Raw genomic sequence first — 25,054 nt, 5'->3', positions numbered from 1 at the left:
TTTGCTCTTGTTGGTGTAAAGAAATGCTAGAGATTTCTGTACATTGATTTTGTATCCTGAAAGTTTGCTGAAGTTGTTTATCAGTTGAAGGAGCTTTTGGGCTGACTATGGGGTTTTCTACAGAATCATGCCATATGCAAACAGGGATAGGCTGACTTCCTCTCTTCCTATTTGGGATGCTGTCTTGCCTGATTGCTCTGGCTAGGACTTCCAATACCATGTTGGATAGGAGTGGTGAGAGAGGACATCCTTGCCCTGTGCCAGTTTTCAAGGGAAATGCTACCAGCTTTTGCCCATTCAGTATGATGTTGGCTATGGGTTTGTCGTAGATGGCTATTATTTTGAAGTTTTCCTTCAATACCTAGTTTATTGAGAGTTTTTAACATGAAGGGGTATTGAGTTTTATCGAAAGCCATTTCTGCATCTATTGAGATAAACGTGGTTTTTGTCTTTAATTCTGTTTATGTGATGAATCACATTTTTTGAATTGCATATGTTGAGCCAACCTTGCCTCCCAGGGATGAAACCTACTTGACTGTGGTATATTAGCTTTTTGACATGTTATTGGATTTGGTTTCCATGTATTTTGATGATTTTTGCATCAGTGTTCATCAAGGATACTGGCCTGAAGTTTTCTTTTGTTCTTATGTCTCTGACAGGTTTTCAATATCAGGATGATGCTGGCTCCATAGAATGAACTGGGGAAGAGTCCATCCTCCTCAATTTTTTGAAAGCGTTTCAGTAGGAATGGTACCAGCTTTTCTTTGTACATCTGGTAGAATTCAGTTGTGAATCCATCAGATCCTGAGCTTTTTTCGGTTGGTAGGTTATGTATTACTGATTCAATTTGGGAGCTTATTATTGGTCTGTTCAGGGAATCACTTTCTTCCTGGTTCAGACTTGGGAGGCTGTATGTGTCCAGGGATTTATCTGTCTCTTCTAGGTTTTCTAGTTGGTGTACATAGAGGTGTTCTTAGTAGTTTCTGATGATTATTTTTATTTCTGTGAGGCCAGTGATAACATCCCATTTGTCATTTCTAATTGTGTTTATTTGGATCTTCTCTCTTATCTTCTTAGTCTAGCATGGGTTCCTGGAGTTGTGCATTTACTCACCACTTCACTGGGTGGTGGAAGTTCCCCTGGCTCTGTGTCACTCCTAGGTGGGCTGTCATCCTGCCTTGCTTTTCGCCATTCTCCATGGGTCAAGTTGTTTCCTGGATTAGTCCCAATGTGAACATCTGGATGATTCAGTTGAAGGTGCTGCATTTACTTGCCCCTTCCCTGTGAGAGTGGCATTTACACTTCCCTGTGAGAGTGGCTCACATTAGCTGCTTCTACTCAGCCCTGGATTTTTTTCTTTAATTTTAATTAATGTAAATTCAAATAGCCACATGTGGCTATTGGCTACCATATTGGACAACACAGCTCTAGAGCACTGGTTCTTAACCCTGACAGCACATTAAACTTACTTGGGATCACAGATGCCCAGGTTCCACCTCAGAAGAATTAAGTCAGAATCTCTGGGGGGGTGAGACGCAGGCATTTGTAATTTTTAAAGCTCACTAAATGATTCTAACGTGAACCCAGATTGAGAACCACTTTTGAAATCGGCAGATTTGGATGTGAATCCTGCTTCTGGCTTACTAAGTCTATTGCCTCAGACAAGTTAATTAAATTATCTAAGCCTCAGTTTCCTTATCTGTAAATAAAGAAAATATAGAACTTATTTCATAGGGTTCTTGTGAGATAATTAGATAAGATATTGTGTATAAAGAGATTGTTATTGTTAGATTGTTAGTTGCAAAGAAGTTATATCTGGCTATAAAGGTTAGCTGGTGTTATTATTCCATAACAGTCTTGCTGCTATTTACAAGCTGGGGAAGCATGCTCTTAAGGGTGTATCCAGAGATGTTTAATGAAATTCATCAATGATGAAGATAATATCTCAACATTGGCTAGCCTTGGGGAAACCATTTGGACAATGAAAACTACTGTGGACAAAGTTTTCCAAGGGAAATTATGTTATTGGAGCAATTATTAAAAGGCTCTATAAAGTGCTAAAACATAGGCCTAATCGGGAACTTGTGAAGAGCAACTCTTGCAGTTATATGAATAGGAAGGAGAATTTACACACTTCCCTACTCACTACCCTCCCAATAGGTGGTGCACAAGAATTACAGCCACTGACTTAGAACACACAAGAGCACTACAGCTTCAGAGTTGACTATTAGGTAGGGAAACAGTAAAATACGCTTTCAATGCTTAGAAAGTCTGATTTATCCTTTTTATTAGAAAAATATATATAAACTCATGTCAAATAATACACAAGCAGCCTGACAGCAGCAGTGGCAGCAGCACTTTTGCCCACCACCAATCTCATGAGCACGCCCATCACCCAGATTGTAACATCTAGTTCCTTGGAAGACAGCCATCTTTATTTCTTAGTGCTGGGAAATTCAGGACAAATGTTTTCAAGAGTATAAAAAGTAATGCTGAAAGGACAAAATAGCTTCTGATGACCAAAATGTGATAGCAAAATGTCAAATATTATTATATCATCATCATTAATGTAAATAGTTGAAATAAGTTTGTATAAGGGCCTAAGTCCATCAGCATTCCTTTCATGAACCACAGTTTCTGGCCTCCATGCCAGTGAAGAATTCAGCTTTCTACTATAGAGGGAGTCACATTTAGATTAGACTCTTTGCTTCCTTCTCCTATCCTATTTTGCTGGAATAGATTTTGTTTAACAACAAAGGTAAAAAAAAAACACTTTTGAAGAGTAATATAGGAAACACATGAACAATTTCTTAGTCAGAAAACAAAAGGTTGCTTCTCTGGCTTGTTTCATCTTAAATCTGGAAGCATCTCATTTGAAACAGGTTTTTTTTTATTTTTTCACAGCTGATTGTGAAGAGTGAAGCTTATTTTCTACCCTTCCACACACTGCCGAGAAGGGGAAAAACAGACTCTTCCACAATTTATGTCAGATAAACCTAACATTTTATTAAATATGTCATAACTAGCCCCATTTATAACTTACAGCTAGTAATGGTCACGAGAAATTCCTGTGGAAATAGAAAAAGGAATAAAAAGCTGCACCGGATTAAAGCCAAAATGATTGTTCATATCCAATAGATTTAAAGCAAAGTACCAGGGGCCAAGTGCGGTGGCTCACACCTGTAATCCCAGCACTTTGGGGAGCCGAGATGGGTGGATCATCTGAGGTCAGGAGTTCGAGACCAGCGTGGCCAACATGGCGAAACCCCGTCTCCACTAAAAATCCAAAAAAAATTAGCCAGGCATGGTGATGTGTGCATGTAATCCCAGCTACTCGGAAGGCTGAGGCAAGAGAATCTCTTGAACCCGGGAGGCGGAGGTTGCAGTGAGCTGAGATCGCTCCATTGCACTCCAGCCTAGGCAACAGAGCAGAGCAGGACTCCATCTCATTCATAAATAAATAAATAAATAAATAAATAAATAAATAAATAAATAAAGCAAAGTACCAGGGAAGAACCCACCCTGCTCCCTCCATGTGAGCTCCAGATCCCATCCCACCTTCTAAGCAAATTCACTATACCAGTTATCCTCTCTGCTATGTATTGTCCTGTTTCCTCTCCACTCAATATATGCTGTGAGCATTCGAACATCCTAGAGTCTGTACTGTCTTAAAATATTCCCTAAATCCTATTTCCCTTTCCAGCTGCTGCCTCTGTCATGTCTACACATGCTGCTATGACTTTTTTCAATTCCCATATGCCACTTAACCCAGCAGAGTCAAGATTTCACCTCAATTCCACAACACAAACAGCTCACAGTAATCTTCATGCTACTCGACACAGTGGACTCCACCTCTCACTACCTATTCAGTCATTTCTTTGTGAAACTACCCTGTGCCTTCAGCTACTACAATACCATACTTGTTTTGGTATTCCCTTTCTCTCTCTCCAGACATTTTTTTTTCCTTTTCCTTTGGATGTTCCACCTAACCTTTATATATTTATGTTCCCAGATCTTATTCGTAAGTGTCCTCCCTCCTGACCAAATACTCCCTCCTATGGCTTCAAATGCCAGCTGTATTCTAACAACTTCCACATTTATTCATTGCCAGTCTTGATCCCTCTTCTAAGCTCCAGATCTTTTAGTCAACATGTCTAAAACAAAACTCACAATCTTCCTAAGCTCCACCAAAACCCCTATAACCTCAGTAAACGACACTACTGTTCACTCATTTGCTGATGCCAGAAACCTGAGAACCATTCCTCTAATTTATAGCAAATTATCTTAATTTCATCTCCAAAATGCATCCCAAACCCATTTAGTTCCTTCCACCTGTACTGCCCATCCTAGTTCACCCTTATTTCAAACATAGGACTAGACTTAACTGCTCATCTTCCCACTTTTTCTCTTGCCTCCTCCAATCCATCCTCCATCTTTTTTCTTTCTTTTTTTTTTTAAGACGGAGTCTCACTCTATTGCCCATGCTGGAGTGCAGTGGTGTGACCTCAGCTCACTGCAACCTCCGCCTCTTGGGTTCAAGCGATTCTCCTGCCTCAGCCTCCTGAGTAGCTGGGACTACAGGCACGTGCCAACTCACCCAGCTAATTTTTTTGTATTTTTACTAGAGACGGGGTTTCGCCATGTTGGCCAGGCTGCTCTCAAACTCCTGACTTCAGGTGATCTGGCCACCTTGGCCTCCCAAAGTTCTGGGATTACAGACGTGAGCCACCGTACCCGGCCCAATCCATCCTCCATACAGCAGCCACAGTGATCTTTTGAAAATATGTATCTAATCATGTTACTGCCTGCACAGATGCTTCAGTGAAGGAGTATCAGTGAATCCTAAAACTGACAGGTGAAAAGCTGAGAATAGAATAGTCACGTGGTGACAAAGTACCATCCTATAAATTACTAATTCAGAGGTTAAAATGTGCCCTCACAAGGGAGACATACAGTGGTTACCACTTAACCAAATGACCAGACTTAGCATCACTAACAGTAGGATATTCTGACATTATAGGCCTCCTGATCTGATAAAAATGAAGTTCACAACATCATCTGTGAAGTATTCTCACTAAAAATGCTTAGCTTATGTCTAACTGTGCCTTTACTCAGTTGTGTGTAGCTTCCAATTTACAGGAAATGTATAGAGGAAAAAGTTAAATGCCTATGTAAGTAAACAATTGGATAAATCCAGAATGTGGATCATTCTACAAGACAAATGGCCTGGACTTTTCAATATGTCAATGAAAAGAAAAGAAAGGCAGGGAGTAGGACATGAGAATTGTTGCACATTAACAGACTATGAAGATTTAAACGGCCAAATGTAATGCATGAATCTTGATGGAATCCTGACTTTAAAAGTTATATACATACATATTTATTTATATATACACATACATGACATTTTTCTAGAAATTATGAAAATTTGAATAGAAAATAAAGTTTATTGATTAATGTGATTAATTTATTTCAGTAATAAGTGAACAGATTATGTAGAAGAATGTCCTTAATCAAAGGAGGTGTGTACTGAATTATCTACTGGTTAGGTGTTATGATGTCTGCAACCTATTTTTGAATGGACTTGGTCAAAAAATAAAATGATACATATATATATAGTGAGAATGATAAAGCAAATACTGTAAATGATATGATTGTATCAGTAAAAGGTAAATGGATGTTGATTATATTTTTGAACTTTACAGTGACCTTGCGCATTCTCAAAATAAATTCTATAGTAACAAAAAATACCCTTCAATGACTTCTCATCACTCTTAAGATAAAGTCTAAAATCCTCCCATGATCCACAAGGTCCCACATAGCCTGACCCCTGCCTACCTCTCCAGCTTTCTCTCTCTCACTTACTCTACTTCAGTGACATGGTCTTAGTTCATACATATCCTTCAAGTCTCTACTGAAATACCACCTCCTTGAGCTCCCTAGGACTGCTGTATGAAGGGATGAGTACAGCTGAGGGATACCTGGGATGGACAGGAAAAAGGGGAATGGATTATGCAGGAGTGAAGTGGGAAAGGGGGCCATTTTCAGGACTAAGAATGGAATGGGATGGAATATCTTGGAGGGAGGCAGAAATAAGGATGGACTGGCTGAACTAGAACATGGTCGAAGATACTAATATCTTCTATTAAATGTCCATCATAAGTTTTCATGACTTCCTATTAATGCTCATTCATAATATGATTCTATTTAAATACTAAGTGTACACTTATGTAATGTCTAAAATCTGTGCCAAATAGTAATCTTTACGCTAATAAAGATTAGGGCAGTTTTACTTATCATATCCCCAACACCTAGCAAACAGTAAGTCCTCAATAAATGTTGGCCTAATGGGTGAATATCCCACAATAATTTGGCTTTAAAGGAATACAATTTTAGTCCAAATGCTACTTAACTCAAGTAGTAAGTGTCCATTAAAGTTGGGATATTAAAAATGGCTATTATATGTAGTTATCAGAGCTGATTATTTAGACGATTATTAAGGTTAATGAGCAGTTTTTCATCAGATTTATTGAATGTAATCATATTCAGCTTCTCTCATCTTTAGGTATTTTTCTTTACCCTCTCCATTTTTTCTATCTATAAAAACTGGTATTAAGGAACAAAATATTTCGCATTAATAACTTTATGTCAAGCTCTGATTGTTACATCGGTAGGCTGCAGCATGGCTCTTAAAGCCAGGTACATAAGTTTAGAACCAAACACATCAGTAAGCCTGACACAGAAAGCATAGCCATCGCTGTTTGCCATTTGTTAAAAGATGAAGCAGGTGAGAAAATGTAGATTGGTTAAATACAAATCCATTTTCTCTGTTAGAACCATACAAATAATAACTATTAGAAGAATAACTCTGCTGTTAAGAATAACTGTGGCTTCCTCAATACAGACAGTGTATATTTAAAATTAATGAAGATGATTTGATATATGACAATCCATATGATCACCAACATAAAAATGTAGCTCTGTTCTATTTTCAGACTCCATATAGCTAAACAATGAGTAAATTTTGTCTAGAACTCAAGTACGGTTGAATAAATTGATAAATACAACCCTAGTTTACCTGTATGGTTGGTAAAAACACACAGAGTCAGGTGTTTGGAAAATTTATCTCGGTCTTGATGATAATCACATCCAAAGTTGACAAGTCTAAGAACATAAAGAATGAGAAATTATTGAATGCATTTAAAAATACATCCCTTCATAAAGGATGTAACCACTAAATAATATACCCACAGAAGTAGAAACACATTCCTGAGAAATGTAAGTAGATAACTTTTTTTTGGTTAATAAATTCTGTAGTTTTTTCAAAACACATGGTATATAAATGGCATCAGCCTGACAACAAGGAAAAAATATTACTTTCATCTTACATTTTTATAACTTTTCTGATATAGAGTAATGCACATACTAGTTTCAAAGTAAGCACAGCTAAATGTTCATATATGATGAAATAAAGCTAGTGAAATACTTAACGGTTCAGGATTATCATTACTCTAATTTAGGAAGATTTTCATGTCTTCTACATATCGATGGCCTTATGCTTATTTTTTCAGAAGCATCTCATGTTCCCACTACATGTAAAATAGGTGGGAAAAGGAAAAAAAACCTTGTCTTTTGTGTAAAAAGGAAAACAGAAAAAAAAAAACAATTAATTCAACTGAGCTACAAGTGGATTGACCTGTGACATCCTCTTTGATGGCAACAAAAAGGGTTTTGATGTTTGATTCTCAATGTAGCTCTCTGACCCATCGAATCCCTCTATTTAATCACAGGGAGAAGGGTATATCCATATACCAAAATAAATGGAGATGCACTACAGAAATAAACGGCTAAGAAAATCAATACAATTGACCTTATATGTAAAATCCTGGGTTCGTGCTTGATAAAGTTGTTTATATTTGCTATGGAGAATGGGAATACAAAAAAAGATGCACACAGAATATCAAACTCTCTTTTTATCTGCATAGTATAATGTAGGAATAAACATAATCATTTTGCCCACAAGTATCTATAAAAATTAGTGACAACCTATGAATAACTTACTTAAATCCTGAGTTGCTTAATGATATGTCCAAGGGTACTTCAAACTGTCAAAAAAATCAGAAGAAAATGAACCCAAAATGACAGTAAGTGATGACAGTTCTGAAAACCAGAGCAAGCCCAAGTAAACCAGAAAAATATTATGCTTGCCTAATAATGATATTTAACCATCATTGTCTTCAGAGGTTATTATACTCCAAACCCATTGCATAGAAAGTCCATTGAAAATACTCTGTAATTTACATATAATCATGAGCTTGATGTTTATTTATTTCTTAAAGGGCTAATGCTTGACAAACTTTGTCTTAGATTTGAATATCAAAAACAGGTTGTACAATAGGCCAATTGGAAGCAACCATCTTTTACAAGACATAGATGACTGAGTAAGGAAGGAAGGACTGGGTGTCTTTAGAAGGAGAGCAGAGGGCAGGAGGGGTAAGTGCAATTCTTGCAATGGCATAACAATCTGTATTAGATAGCAACATTAGTCCTACTCAAGAAGAATAGGCCGGCATGGTGGCTCATGCCTGTAATTCCAGAACTTTGGGAGGCCAAGGCAGGTGGATTGCTTGAGGTCAGAAGTTCAAGAACAGCCTGGCCAACATGGTGAAATCCCATCTCTACTAAAATATAAAAATTAGCTGGTCATGGTGACAGGTGCCTGTAATCCCAGCTACTAGGGAGGCTGAGGCAGGAGAATTGCTTGAATCCAGGAGGCAGAGGTTGCAGTGAAGAGAGATCATGCCACTGCACTCCAGCCTGGGCAACAGAGTGAGACTCCGTCTTAAAAAAAAACAAAACAACAACAAAAAAAAACACCATATTGTTCATCACAAAGATATTAAGAACACTTCACCACAATTCTAATTTTTTTTAAATCTTTTTTTTAAAAATTCAAGTTCTTAAATTGAAATTTTCCTATTTTTAGAAGTTTTTTTCCACTGATACAACACAATGCTAACATTCCAAATAGCTTTTTCAGGGGTAATGCTAGATTTTGGTTAAACTATACCCTCTCATTGACTTGTCTCTTTATTCTCAAATCCACCATCCACACAAGTCCTTTTGGGTCAAATAACTTGTAACCCCTTAAAGCTATCTCTTACAGACCCCATCATTTATTAGGTTGGTGCAAAAGTAACTGCAGTTCTTGCCATTACTTTTAAATGATTAGAAACCGCAATTACTTTTGCGCCAACCTAACACCTTCTACTAATCCCCACTTACACATTTTTCTTTGATGTGAAGCATTCAGTTACTGGACATTTCTGGTGTGTGTTCTTCTAATGACCTACATTAACTGGATTTGTTATAGAGTGGAAGCCTGGAGGTGGCAAGAACTAATTTTACTTGCTCATACGAGTGACTAACACAACCGTCAGGAATGCTAAAGCGCTGCTTATGATAACAATTCTCTTAAAAGAGAGTAATCTATCGGCTGGGCGCAGTGGCTCATGCCTGTAATCCCAGCACTTGGGGAGGCCGAGGCAGGTGGATCATGAGGTAAGGAGATCGAGACCATTCTGGCTAATACAGTGAAGCCCTGTCTCTACAAAAAATACAAAAAAAATTAGCTGGTCGTGGTGGCGGGTGCCTGCAGTCCTAGCTACTCAGGAGGCTGAGGCAGGAGAATGGCGTGAACCCAGGAGGCAGAGCTTGCAGTGAGCTGAGATCACGCCGCTGCACACCAGCGTGTGTGACAAAGTGAGACTCCATCTCAAAAAAAAAAAAAAAAAAAAAAAAAGAGAGTAATGTATCATAAACTTTCCTGTAGGGTGATCATTTTCTGGACTTACCATTAAGTTATACCTCTCATCAGCATAAAACTGGATACATTTTAAGATACTCCTTGATTTCTAAAAGAGAAAACAGAATGGCATATTAAAAAACCAGGAAAAAAAGAAAAAGAAGCAGTCAAGAAGCAAACAATAATGAAAATCTTTTCATTATGTTTAATAAAACTTCATGACTATTTCCATCAATGAAAATGTAGTGATTAGTGAAATGCAGTAATAATAATGTCAAAATCAAATTGTTCTTATAAAAAAGAGTGATGGGGCCAAGCACTATGGCTCATGCCTGTAATCCATGTTTTAGGAGCCTGAGGCAGGTGCATCACTTGAGCCCAGGAGTTCAAGGCTGAAGTGAGCTATGATCACACCACTGCACTCCAGCCTCAGCAAGAGAGCAAGACCCTGTCTCTTAAAAAATTAATATTTTTGTAAAAGAAAAAAAAAAAGGAGTGCCCATGAGCTAGTTTTTTACCTTCAGGTCAAAGTAGTATAATCTCTGTTCTGACATATCCCACTGAGCCCAAACGAAATCCTCAGCTATTCTGTCTCTTGGGAGATGGCCAGAATTTTTAATCACCTAAAAATGCAAAAAAAAAAGTATGAATAACTTTTAAAGGAGAACATATCTGGAATTCATAATTATTTTCCATGTTTATCTTTATGATACATGTAAATATTTCCACAGTTCACTGTTAGAAGCTCCCCACCCCTAGTATACACAGTCTTTCCAGAAATGTTTTAAGACATCATTTCATTGCCTCCTCTTCTTCCCACGTATAATATATGATTTTATTCTTGCTCTTAGTTTAGCAGACAGGCTGAGGCTGTTGAAGACAACACCACACCTCCCACAAATCAATAGCTGCATTAATAGAAGATTCGGAACTTACTGTTCTGTACCTAACTCTCTTAAGTCAAGCCTCTGTAGACAAGAGCCCTCCACTACCAAAGACAGAGGCTGTGATGCCAAGGAAAAACTCAGGCCTGACAGTGGAAAGTAGTAGGCAATGACCCCAATTTGGCCATAAACCAACCATGCAGCTTTGGGCATGCCTCTCACCTTTATGTCTTCCATGATGAGTATGATGATATTGCCCATCTCTCAGCAATACTTACCTACTCATTCTTCAAGACCTGACTTACACATTGTGCTCTACACAAAGCCTTCCCTCACATCCCCGAGATGTAGTATAATCCTCACCTGTTTTCCTATGGTGCATTGGCACGCTGCTTTGACAATTACATTTTAATTAATGCTATAAGCCTCCCCCAGTGAGTACGCACTCTTCTACAACATGTTTCTATTACCAATGCATTGACTGTTTCTAGCATGTAACAGTGCTCAAGGAATGTTTGTTTGGAAGGTGGAAAATGGGCCAGGCACGGTGGCTCATGCCTGTAATCCCAGCACTTTGGGAGGCCGAGGTAGGTGGATCACCTGAGGTCAGGAGTTCAAGACCAGCCTGGCTAACATGGTGAAACCCCATCTCTACTAAAAAAAATACAAAAATTAGCCAGGCATGTGGTGCATGCCTGTAATCCCAGCTAATCGGGAGGCTGAAGCAGGAGAATCGCTTGAACCCAAGAGGCGGAGGTTACAGTGAGCCGAGATCCCACCACTGCACTCCAGCCTGGGTGACAGAGCAAGAGTCCATCTCAAAAACAAAACAAAACAAAACAAAACAAAAAACAACAACAACAAAAAACAAAGGCAGAAAATGAAATAAGGTGTGCAGGAGTAAATTTGAAATATTTGTTTACTAAGTAACAAAGTCAGAACTATGGAACATTAAAATCAGGAGATTCTAGAAACCATCCAATTCAACCCCTTAACAGGTAAGAAAACTGAGGCCCTGAGCAGTTAGATTAGGCTGCATAATTAGTTCTGCAAGGTCTGGAATCCATGTCCTGGAATCCTCCCAGTGCCCTTTCAGTGCATCAGCTGACCTCAAAATAATTTAACAGAAGCAGTTAAGAATTAACTTTCCTCAAAATGCTTATTAAGCAAAAGTAATCTACATTGAGATAGATGAGTAAAGAATAAAGACAGGTTGGGGTAGAAGAAATGAGGAAAAAAGGAAACACCAGAATGGTCCATATTCATGCCTAAACCCTCCCTAATCCTAATAGGGATTTCTCCACCCATGGTAACTTGCAACTTGAGGGGGACCATGTGGCATAAAGAGTTGTAAACGACTATTTCCTGCTTACCCTGTCCATTATATTTAGACAAGAGGAAAATGATGCCAGAGAAAAGATCCAAGAGGACCTGTCTGTCTCTAAACCTTGGACAATCATTTTTCTGAAATTTGTTGAGTTGGAGTAGATCTGAGAACTGTTCCAGGTAAAAGTATGTACTAACAAGAAAATGAATGTCAGACTGTGGCATACCCAGGTTCAAATCTCAATTTTGTTCCTCTCTAGAGTCACCTCACCTCTGTGAGACTTGGTTGCTGTCTTCTCTGTAAAAATAGGGATAAGCCTAATACCATCTCTATCATGCAGGGATGTTGCAAAGAATATGTGGAATTGCATATTCTTTGCAACATCCCTGCATGATAGAGATGGTATTATGCTGTGTGAAGCTGTCATCTAAGCCTTTAAGAATGAAGGCAGAAGTACTTCTTGGAAGAACACATGTGAATTAAGGAATGCTGAAGCTGCACCATCCTGAATGGCAGAATCTTTTCTGGGCTGCTGACAGGTGTCCCCTCCATCACTCTTCCCAGTGTGTGTCTGTCTGCCTCTCTCTCTCTTTTTGCTCTCAAGCCCTCTTCTAACCAGCCAGTCCCCTGTCTATGCTCATTCCCAGTTCCTGACCCCAACTTGCTTATTTATTTCTCTTCTAAATTCTCATCACTGGCTTTGGGATTCAGCCTTGATCTTTCCTCTTGGGCTTGACCCTCTTCTGACTCCTGGCCCTGTCTGTCCTTGTGCTCTCATCCACTTAACCCCTGCGGGACAATGGTAGCCCAGAGCTCCAGTGACATACTTTCTCCTGGCAATTTTCCAGCCAGGCTTCTTGATTTGAGGCTTTCAATAGCCGATACACAATTGATAAATTCCATTTTCTGTTTCAATTTGTTCATTTAACTTTAAAATCTTCAGAGAAACGTTAAAATCTTCAGAGACAATTTTGATGCAGACTAAATATTGAAGAAAATCATTTTTAATATCAATAACATATTAAGATCCTATACAAATTATCAAGAAAAAGACAAGCCAGTAGATAAATAGATAAGGATGCAACTAAACAATTTTCAAAAAAGCAAATCAAATAGCCAGTAAGCTTAGGAGAAGATGCTGAAATGCATTAATATTAAGGGAGATACAGACTAAGATAATATGCTATCAACTTAGACTCATCCAATTGGCAATTTTTTAAAAGGTAAATATACCTTTTCGTGATATGAATTGAGGGAACATGTACTCTTAAATATTATTTCTAAAACTGTCAATTGTTAGAAGTTTTTTTGGAAAGCAATCTGGAAAAATCTGTTGGAATTTATTAAACGCATGTACCCATCAAACAATCCATCCCTGAGGATTTAGCTCAAAGAAATATATGTACCAATACATAAGGCTATAGGAAAAAAAAGTTTCAGATGATTTATAATTCAAAAGCAAAAACAAAAAACTGGCAATTTAGTGAATGTCTATCCGCACCAGGGACTATTATCTACTTCTAAAGAGACTGAATTGGAGCTATTCTAGTTTACTTGTAGGTAATTCCACAAAGCTGAATGAGTAAGAAATGAATAATAAAACCCTGGGTGGGTCAGAGGTGGGGGTAGGAGATTAGTATTAGTGTGGAAAAAAGTATAATACATACCAGGTTGTGAACAAAAGAGAGTAAAAAAAAAAAAAAAAGTACATGTGGAAAATAAGCAAAAAAAATTATACTCTATGAAACCCACATATGGCATGATACATAGTATGACTGTATATATGGTATAAATATATGGCATGATCCCATGATATGCATATACATACATATAAAAATTAGAGTAAATAACCAATTAGTTATATCTCTATTTTAGTAACCCATAGGAATACTCCTGATCTTTTTACCTGCTAAGCAAAAAGCAAACACAAAAGCAGCAGGTAAATATATGTATTATGATTCTACTTTGGTAAAAACAATTGAATCCCCACATATGTGCATCTAACCTTGCATAGGTTTGCACAAGCAAGATAAAAGCTGTGGAAAGACACACAGGCTGTTATTAGCTACCTCAGGATACTGAGATTGAGGGTTGAGGTAGAGAAAAAGGGGATAATTAACTTCATATATATTTGTATCATTTCACACATTAAAACAGCAAGTCTGTACTTCAAAAGTCATCAAATAAAGAAAACATTACATATCAATGACATTAATTTATCTTTAGCAGTCTAGTAATGTACTCCTTTGTGGAAAAAAAAACTATGAAGAGAAAAGAATTTCAAATCTTTACCACTCTATTTCCATCTTCTTGGGCGACATGGATACGAAATTGTTCAATATCTTTAAAAGAAAAACAAAGAAAGATAATTTAACCTTATGGAAATATATGAGTACTATTTTTGCCTAACTCTTGTAAAAACATTGTTATAAAAGCAATGCAGATTGAACAACTGGCCACAAAAACAACACTATCACAAACTGTAATCTCACAACAGAGGCTCAAAAACTTTTTAAAAGCCATTTTTCTCCATCCTCCCTTTACGGTTAATTTCAAGTCCTGCATTTATTCTGCTCCTCAATATCAACAATACATGAAACATTTAGTCCTCCTGCTTTCCTGGGTTCCCTCAGCAAGTACTTGACTCCCCTATACCATCAGTGTTGTATAGGGCTAACAAGGGCTTACTTAGCAGAGTTTATTCTTCAATTCCCAAATACCAAACACTTGTTTATATGAACATACCAGATAGAAAACTCATTATACAAGGCATTTTGGGGAAGCATTTTAATAGAGGTCAATTTCACATGAACAAAACCCTGAACACTAAAGTCAATCTGTGTAGATGGTCTCTTTCTATCAGTAACAATTTGAATTCAGCCATATTTACCTTCTGCTGGTCCTAGTTACAAAACTGAGCAAGAGCGTAGAGACTGAACAAAGCCTTACCCCTCAAGCCTGTCCTTCCAACTATAAACTAGCAGTTTCATCTTGTAATGCAAAAGACAGCTTACTAGATAAGCTCCACCAGTAAATTCTGCCCTTCCTCTCCCTCTCCTAACTTGAAATCATCATGGAAGGACATAACCTTTTATGTCCTAAACTTATTTGCCTCTACCTGAACTTGTCTAAGTTAGTAGGTCTTCTCAAGTTCTGCCATGGGATTCTTCTAGCTACTAAAATCTTCCCCTCTCCATCCAAGCATCTCCATATTATAGTTATCCACTATGACAGACATCCAAAAGACAGATGAACTAAAAATGACAAAAATGACCTATGCAACTATTCTACAAACATTCTACCATGGGACAAAACTGCAGATCCACGTATGCAAGAGCCCATCATTCCCAGGATGAGAAAGCTGAACAGAGCCAAAGGGAACAACACTTGGGGGCCAAAGGAAAAGCCCTTCTCAAGGAATTCCAGGTCTCATATGGACATCAAAGCTTAGTAGACCCTCGACAATGGCAGGTGGATATCTAGAAGATTCAATCATGTCCCACACTAGGAGACGATATGCCATTCATGAAATTCCCATATTCCACCTAAAGATACACTTACATTTCTCTTCTGAAATCAGTAACAGACGGTTCTCTGGAAGAGGATGACTTTCAACATGTGGGTAGAGAAACTGTAAAAAAGAAATTAATCATAATTGTAAGCAACTATCTTGCTTGAACAAATATTTCCAAAGTTGTGTTTGATGACTGTACTATTACATACCATTGAAGAAACTGGGAATCACAGAAGAGTTTAGGGGAATCACCGGCACACACACATTGCAGGTCAAAGCAAGCAAGAAAACAGAACACTTTCAGAACCTCAGTTTTCCAGAGGGGAATTGATCTCAAATACAACACTATCTTCACTTATTTAAACAGTGAGGCTTCTGGCTGGGCACAGTGGCTCACACCTGTATCCCCAGCACTTTGGGAAGCCAAGACAGGCAGATCACTTGACCTCAGGAGTTCAAGACCAGCCTGGGCAACATGGCAAGACCGCATCTCTACAAAAAATACAAAAGATTAGCCAAGTGTGGTGGCATGTGCCTGTAGTCCCAGCTACTCAAGAGGTTGAGGTGGGAGGATCACTTGAACCCAGGAGGTGGAAGTTGGAGTGAGCCAAGATCATGCCACTATACTCTAGCCTAGGTGATAGAACAAGACTGTCCAAAAATAAAGTAAAATAAACAGTAAATGTTAAGGTTGAAGCTATTTCTAGGGATGGTACTTCCTATTTGGAATATTTGATTCTGAAACCAATCAGAAACAATGCAAACAACATTTATACAGAATGTTCTATTTCACACACACACACAGTGGTCGATATAGTTGTTGTGCAACAAAACCTTGTATATAATTTGAGAGCCAAGTAAATATATTCCCCACGACAACTTCCAAAGTCCCACATCCAAGAGACAAAGCTCAACATAACCAGAACTTGTCAAGAAAGAACAGTGAGTCATGGTGTCACTTGAGTTGAGGATTTACAAGCCTGAAAGCATAGAACAACTGTCACCAGGAAGAAAAGGCTTAAATCCACCCCATTCCTCCTTCTCTGTGCTCTCCCATATAAGCCCACCACTATGTGTCTGTTTGCAGGACAAAGCAGGCTGCCACCAACACAAGTCCTGACCCCGTCAGCTGTGATAATGAGGAAAAATTGGTCACAGGATGACTCAAAAGGGCAATTGTAAACCAGCGATTTCATTTTGCAGCATGAAAGACCCGTGAATTTTGTTCTTTTCCTCACCCAAAACTTGAAAGTAATATAAAAGGGCATAACTTTTATGTCCCAATCTCCCAGTTATTAGTCTCACTAAACTTAGGACTATTTTTTATTATTTCCTAGTGTCCTACCTTTGCATAATATCAGATTAAAAATAGTACTAGTCAAATTTTGGAACATTTACAGTTGAGTTCCCTTTTAGAAATGAAAAGCAAAACATATGCTTCACAGCAATAAAGTCAAAATTATAAAATAGCAATGCAGAATTCAGCTACAAAAATAATACGGAACTAATTGTCTCATAATTTGTAAAATGTCACACATCAAACAAGATACTTTGTATACCAGAGTTGAGGAAAAGCAGAGATGAATGACACCACATATAGGATGGGAGAACAAATGTTCAGTGCCTCAAAATATGGAGATATCTGCTGCTATGGAAGATGGTATGGCCTCCAGGTCTACAGAGGTGGCCAGGGCATGCCTGCTTAGGAACGTGACATGGACTGAGGTGCTGAAGAGGTGTAACTGCCAACCTCTAAACCTCTGCCTGGTCTTCCTGTGACAATCAGGGAGAATATTATTTTAAAAGTCCCGTTTAGGTAGGTGTTGTTTTTCTTTCTATTATAAGGTGGTCCTAGAGTAAGGCCTGGAAGGCAAAAGTAGACAGGATTCAGACACAGCTCTGCAAAAGCACTCACGGTTATTTTATTTTATTTTATTTTTGTATTGTAAGTAGGATTCTATGCAGATTATATTTACTTCGAAAAATTTATCTTCACAAATATGGAGCTAGACTTAGAATGAATATTGGTCTTTGGAGGTCTGTAGTCTCGGTGTGTAGAGGGTGTGTAATTACCCACTGGAACTATCTTGAAGACACACCTTGTGCTGGAAGGAAACACTCAGAGGGTCCCGGATTGGGATCCAAGCCCCACCTGCCACTGTCCTGCTGAAGTTCCTCTGTGTAGGTGGTCAAGACTACACATGCAGAGTTAGGGAAATATGCTACTGGAGATCATCATGGATGTTTTTGTAAGAAAAAGGAAATTGATCTCAGGGCAAGACCAACTCAATGGACAGGAGATGTCATTTCTCTAGCGGCAGGAGGGAGAAGGCGGGGATTTGCCACTGGGGTTTGGAGGAGTTTCTCTCTCCAGAGGCATAGACATGGGGGGCAGAAGGCAGGGCTAGGGACTGAGATGGGTCCACAGAATTAGTACAAGTTTTACTTTATTTGGGTTGGGACTTTTCCTTTGGCCTATAGATGCTGTCCTGCTCCACGTACTTCTAACTTTTTTTTTTTTTTTTTTTTTGAGATGGAGTTTCGCTCTGTTGCCCAGGCTGGAGTGCAATGGCACGATCTTGGCTCACTGCAACCTCTGCCTCCCAGGTTCAAACAATTCTCCCACCTCAGCCACCCAAGTAGATGGGATTACAGTAGCACACCACCACGCCCAACTAATTTTTATATTTTTAGTAGAGATGGGGTTTTGCCACATTGGCCAGGCTGGTCTCAAACTCCTGAGCTCAGGCAATCTGCCCTCCTTGGACTCCTAAAGTGCTAGGATTATAGGCATGAGCCACTGCGCCCAGCCACTTTTAACTTTTTTAAACTGAGTTCACATAACATAAAATTTACCATTTTAACCACTTTAATATATACAATTTTTGGTAGATTTTAATATATTCGCAATGTAAACAACCACTTGTTTTTAAAAACTTTCCCCTTTCTATGCTCCAATTCCCTTTAGTTACCCCAATTCTTCAGTCATGTCTCTACCATCTATACGGCCCTAACAAGATGCTAAGGAAGCCAAAGAACAGACCAGAAAAGGGGAGTGTGCTCTGTCCCCAGCCTCCCCACACTGATGACAGTGTAGACGGAGTAGCTTCCTAAGGGTAGGAGAATGCAGCTTGGGAGCTTCAGGCCAGGCCATATCTGGAATTGAGGAGCGACCATAGTGCTGTCAGGAGTGGCGGGGAAATGCGCAGCTGAAAGGACTGGCTGACAGGGGAGGACCCTGGACAGAGAGAGACAACTCTCTCCCCTAACCCACTGGAATAGGGAGGCCCATAGGGTGGAGGCTGGTAGGACAAAAAGGCAGATACTTTTGAGTGGTGCAAATTGACTCTAGCTAGACCAAAAGAAATGATATTTTGACCCTGTAACAAAATGTGAAATTAGGCGAAAGGAAATTATGCTGTAGCACTGTGTGAACACATACAGTTGATTCAAATTATTTGCAGTAGTTATGTTCTGTAAAGTCACCACAAATGTCGTATACTGAATACTGAACCACTGTTTCTAGGGAAAATACAAAGGGAGTTGATCACAATCCTGAAAGACGCAATCCCAAATGCCATAATCCTAACTACTGAAATCCCAAAAGATCAAAATGCCAAAAATATAATTCTGGAAGAAAATATTTTAAAAATTATTTAAAAGATGTATTGACATTTTTAAAAGAAGAATTATCTGAGAAGCAAAACACAAAAGAACACTTCATAGTCCACTTTATACAATAAAATAGGCAATAATAACATACACAGTTTTGAAAGTATAGACACTCGTGTATACTAACTATCCTGTGATCATGACTTTTGGGACTTTAGACTTTTGACCTTTCAGGATTTCAACATTCAGGATTATGGTGTTCAGGATTGTCTTTTGGGATTATGATCCAAACCCAAACAAGGATAAATTCTTGGAAGCCTCTAGTCACAACATGTTTGTCAACAGATTAGTATATAACTTTGTTTTGTGTGTTTCTATTTAAAGACACTCCTTAACCTCATGGCCAACAGCATAGTAATTCATGCCTGAATGAAGCTTATCTGAAACACATATTTTCTCCCTAAGGCATCTGACAGCCTTCTTGCACTTAGGAACACTAGACAGTGCCTCAGCGCTATTCCTGGAAGCCGTTTAAACAGTGAAATCGCCAGGAAAAAGCACAAAAATTGAAAGATGGAACTAGGCCATGAAAACAACTGTCATTTTAGTATGAGAGCTAAAACAAAAAGGCAGGGCATCGCCGTGTTCAACCTCAATTGTGAATGTGCATGTTGGATGACAAATTCTTTCACCACTCAGCATATATCTGCAAATGACTGACCAAGTACTATAAGTGTTTAATTTAGGGGTTACAAATAAATTTTAGGAGTAGCAGAATATGCAAATATGGAATCTGCAAATAATGAGGAATGACTGTATCTATGCCACCTACATTATACATGCAGTTTCTGCATCAACTCATGAAGTTGATAAATTCAGGGATTAAGCCATTTAATCATAGATACTTAATCTGTCAACCATGCAAATACATTACATTGACCATTTTAAAGCTTACCTTAAATGTGTTTTAATATTTGACATTTTATCATCAGAAAATATTACATTACTATGAAACAAACAGAGTTAGTGGAGCTAGCTTCGAGTTCTTAATTTCAATGCTTGCAAAGAAAGAGCGGATACTTCCAGCCATAGTAGTCTACAAGACTGTTCTGAGGATTAAATATGACAGAGTGAAAGTACTTTGTAAACCCCAATTCTTCTAGGCTGCACGCCTTTTGATTAATGAGGTAAGTGATAAATGGCATGCTTACTTACCTGAACCCAAATATAGCTATCCACAGCCTTTAGAACCTTCACATTGTTAACAGGGTGGATTTCAACCAACAAAGTCAAGCACTTTGATCCTACAGAGAAAAGAAGGCTTTTAGTAACGAACATTATAATATCACACATTATTTTTTCCAAAGCAAGGAGGAAGAACAATTTCCGGTAAACCCTACTACAGTGACTATAAACTAATAAAACAATTCTACCACCATCCTAAAGTCCTGTGAGGAGACTGAAACTGTAAATCTGTTCCCAGTTCTACTCTCTAGGATGTGTGGTGGCTCCAGGACCCCAAAAGAGCAATCAGCCCAGCAAAGGACCTGCCTTCCACACCCTCAGGAGCCCTGAAGAAGCTGCATTTTATTATGAAAACCACAGGATACTCAAGAAATGCAAATGTGAAAAGGGAAGTCTTTGAACAGCCCTGGAAACAACAGTAGATACAAGGGAGACAAGTTTCAGGTTATAAGAATTCTGCATTTACAGAAAAGCATCATATTTAAAACACAAGTGGCTTCTGAAATCAAAGATCACTGTATATTACTTTGCACTCTCACCAGCAACATATAAGAGGGCCTAATGGGTTTCTAATGGATATCATTTTTCCCAATTATCACAATTCTATGATTTGCAAAAGCAGACATGTCTGAACTTTCTGAAAATACAAATATGCTAACTATTGTATTAGCTATTCTACCAGGGGGAAAAAAAGGTGATTTTCTTAAAGTTTGACTTTAAAGTTTGACTTTGACATTTCTACAAATTCAACAGAGACACAGAAAAGATCTCAAGGGAGAAATCAACGTGCACAGAGTGAAGAAGTTGTTTGTACTCACTCCATGCCATTTTTAGCATAGCTCCACAAGCCCTCTAGGCTTTTAAGTCTAAACAAACACAGTGCAATTCTGTGTCACTCCAATTCGGCAGCACAATGGCAAATATGGTTTGTGTAGGAAAATAAAAAGATTTCTGATACATGAACATGTTAAGGCTGACAGTATCTATCAGTAGGATACAGGCTGGGTTTCCCTCAGGGACAGTGGTACAGCACTGACAATGACCCACTTACTTCTTCAGCGTCACATCTGAGCAAATGCCATAAAATACAGCAATCAGGAGGAAGTCCATGGACATGGGCTTCCCCGCATGGAGTTACAAAGATATCTAAATTTAGGTCAAGGTTCCCCCTCCCCCAAGATTACACCATAGAGAAGAAGGACTGGCCTTATATTTGAGCTTTTATTGAGACTCTAATATGATCCAGTGTCTCTCAGTGACTTCACTGTGAAAAATAATATACAATTTGGGGATGGCACAGAAGCGTGGAATTTAATCAGTGTTAGTTTTCAATATTTAAGAAAGCAACCTGATAGCACTGCTTTATTTTTTGAAAAAAGCAAAGAACGTAAAACAATTTCTGAGCTATGTCCTAACAACTGGAAGGTCTGGATCTATCTATAAACATGCCTTTTAAATATTACTTGAAAAAGACAGTGAGTTATTATATTGAATCATATAATATACATACTACAGAACAAATGGAAATCCAATGTTTGCTGAATGGGTGCTTGTGGCTTAGGATGAAAATCCTAGTGACAGGATCTTACAACCAAGGGTATGGATGAGTTACTTTGGGAATCTGCTTGATGACTCAAAAAATGGCTCCAGGAATAAGAAAGACATTGGTGTCAAAGATATTTGTGAAGAAAAATAGAATAGAAATGCTCTGTTGAGAGGTGAGTATGTGGGCGGGCTGGAAATGAATTTTTCTTGTTATCTTAAATGTGTATGACTAAATTAGTATATTAAATAGCACAAGCTGACTTTTTTTTGACCTAAAAGTATGTGTGTGTGTGTGTGTATGTATGTGTGTGTGTATATATATATATATTTTTTTTGACCTAAAAGTTGTGTGTGTATGTGTGTGTGTGTATATATATATTTGTTTTGTTTTGTTTTGTTTTTTACAAGACTGAGTCTCACTCTGTCACCCAGGCTGGAGTGCAATGGCACAATCTCAGCTCACTGCAACCTCCGCCTCCTGGGTTCAAGCAATTCTCCTGCTTCAGCCTCCTGAGTAGCTGGGGTTATAGGCACCCGCCACCACACTCGGCTAATTTTTTTGCATGTTTAGTAGAGATGGGGTTTCACCATGTGCCAGGCCAAAAGTTTATGTATTTTAACTGCGGGGGGGAAAAAACCTTTTGGGGGAGATAGAAGAAATTTTCTCATTAGAAAAATAATCACAGCCAGGCATGGTGGCTCACACCTGTAATCCCAGCACTTTGGGAGGCTGAGGCGGGCGGATCATGAGGTCAGAATGTTGAGACCATCCTGGTTAACATAGTGAAATGCCGTCTCTACTAAAAATACAAAAAAAAACCTCGTCATTCAGCATTAGGTATATCTCCTAATGCTATCCCTCCCCCCCTCCCCACCCCACAACAGTCCCCGATGTGTGATGCTCCCCTTCCTGTGTCCACGTGTTCTCATTGTTCAATTCCCACCTATGAGTGAGAACATGCGGTGTTTGGTTTTTTGTCCTTGCGATAGTTTGCTGAGAATGATGGTTTCCAGCTTCACCCATGTCCCTACAAAGGACATGAACTCATCATTTTTGATGGCTGCATAGTATTCTATGGTGTATATGTGCCACATTTTCTTAATCCAGTCTATCATTGTTGGACATTTGGGTTGGTTCCAAGTCTTTGCTATTGTGAATAGTGCCACAATAAACATACGTGTGCATGTGTCTTTATAGCAGCATGATTTATAATCCTTTGGGCATATACTCAGTAATGGGATGGCTGGGTCAAATGGTACTTCTAGTTCTAGATCCCTGAGGAATCGCCACACTGACTTCCACAATGGTTGAACTAGTTTACAGTCCCACCAACAGTGTAAAAGTGTTCCTATTTCTCCACATCCTCTCCAGCACCTGTTGTTTCCTGACTTTTTAATGATTGCCATTCTAACTGGTGTGAGATGGTATCTCATTGTGGTTTTCATTTGCATTTCCCTGATGGCCAGTGATGGTGAGCATTTTTTCATGTGTTTTTTGGCTGCATAAATGTTTTCTTTTGAGAAGTGTCTGTTCATATCCTTTGCCCACTTTTTGATGGGGTTGTTTTTTTCTTGTAAATTTGTTTGAGTACATTGTAGATTCTGAATATTAGCCCTTTGTCAGATGAGCAGGTTGCAAAAATTTTCTCCCATTCTGTAGGTTGCCTGTTCATTCTGATGATGGTTTCTTTTGCTGTGCAGAAGCTCTTTAGTTTAATTAGATCCCATTTTTCAATTTTGGCTTTTGTTGCCATTGCTTTTGGTGTTTTAGACATGAAGTCCTTGCCCATGCCTATGTCCTGAATGGTATTGCCTAGGTTTTCTTCTAGGGTTTTTATGGTTTTAGGTCTGACACGTAAGTCTTTAATCCATCTTGAATTAATTTTTGTTTAAGGTGTAAGGAAGGGATCCAGTTTCAGCTTTCTACATATGGCTAGCCAGTTTTCCCAGCACCATTTATTAAATAGGGAATCCTTTCCCCATTTTTTGTTTTTCTCAGGTTTGTCAAAGATCAGATAGTTGTAGATATGCGGCATTATTTCTGAGGGCTCTGTTCTGTTCCATTGGTATATACCTAATGCTAAATGACGAGTTAATGGGTGCAGCACACCATCATGGCACATGTATACATATGTAACAAACCTGCACATTGTGCACATGTACCCTAAAACTTAAAGTATAATAATAAAAAAAAAAAATAGCTGGGCATGGTGGCACACGCCTGTAGTCCCAGCTACCTGGGAGGCTAAGGCAGGAGAATCGCTTGAAACCAGGAGGCGGAAGTTGCAGTGAGCCAAGGTTGCGCCACTGCACTCCAGCCTGGTGACAGAGCAAGACTCCGTCTAAAAAAAAAAAAAAAATTAGCCGGGTGTGGTGGCACTCATCTGTAGCTACTCGGGAGGCTGAGGCAGGAGAAGCACTTGAACCCAGGAAGCAGAGGTTGCAGTGAGCTGCGATCACACCACTGCACTCCAGCGTGGGTGACAGATGAGGCTCCGTCTCAAAGAAAAAGAAAAAGAATCACCATATATTTGGCTTTTTTTTTTTTTTTAAAGCAGGAATTTGTACCCAAAGGAGATAGCCAGCTATCAGCTAGATTTTCTTACCTTTAAAATGGGAAGATCTTTGAAGGCAGAAAACACCTTTCTACACTAATTTTTCCCTTCTGGAGTACAACCCAGACATTTGACTAATATTACTAGCATAATAAGAGTAAACCTTTGCAAACAGTAATTTCTCTCAATAACATACCATGTGCTTTCACAGTGAAAAAGGAAGCATTGTGAATTAAGATTCTAGAGACATCAAGTTCTAGTTTCAGTTCTGCCATTATGCTGGTATTTACTTCACAGCAAATCACCAAGCTTTCCTAGGCCTCAATGCCTCATTATTAAACATAATAAAATATGCAGGGCAAGGTGCTCACACCTGTAATCCCAACACTTTTGGAGGCCAAGGCAGGAAGATCACTTGAGGCCAGGAATTTGAGACCAGCCTGGGCAACATCGTAAAACCCCATCTCTACAAAAAAATGAAAAAAATATTAAGAACAAGCTGGACATGGTGGTGTGTGCCTATAGTCCCAGTTACTCAGACGGTTGAGGTGGGAAGATTGCTTGGGC

The 25,054-nt window shown here is 38.8% G+C and overlaps 1 protein-coding gene across 4 annotated transcripts in view; it reads right to left on the bottom strand.

Moving 5' to 3' along the window:
- Positions 1–25,054, bottom strand: part of GSAP (gamma-secretase activating protein) — a 105,058-nt gene that overhangs the window by 55,225 nt on the left and 24,779 nt on the right. For all 4 annotated transcript variants that reach the window (XM_009243098.3, XM_009243097.3, XM_002818307.5 and 1 more), the window contains exons 6-12: positions 20,358–20,446; positions 15,578–15,647; positions 14,309–14,358; positions 10,324–10,428; positions 9,855–9,914; positions 8,062–8,105; positions 7,079–7,164 (exon numbers count right to left, since the gene is read on the bottom strand). In XM_009243098.3, the coding sequence (XP_009241373.1) occupies positions 7,079–7,164; positions 8,062–8,105; positions 9,855–9,914; positions 10,324–10,428; positions 14,309–14,358; positions 15,578–15,647; positions 20,358–20,446 (504 nt within the window). The remainder of the gene's footprint in view (positions 1–7,078; positions 7,165–8,061; positions 8,106–9,854; positions 9,915–10,323; positions 10,429–14,308; positions 14,359–15,577; positions 15,648–20,357; positions 20,447–25,054) is intronic.

The sequence above is a fragment of the Pongo abelii genome, chromosome 6 (genome assembly GCF_028885655.2).
Source record: "Pongo abelii isolate AG06213 chromosome 6, NHGRI_mPonAbe1-v2.0_pri, whole genome shotgun sequence".
NCBI classification, from domain to species: Eukaryota; Metazoa; Chordata; class Mammalia; order Primates; family Hominidae; genus Pongo; species Pongo abelii.
The sequence above is the reverse complement of the archived record's forward strand: the minus strand, read 5'-3'. Positions and strand labels throughout refer to the sequence as shown.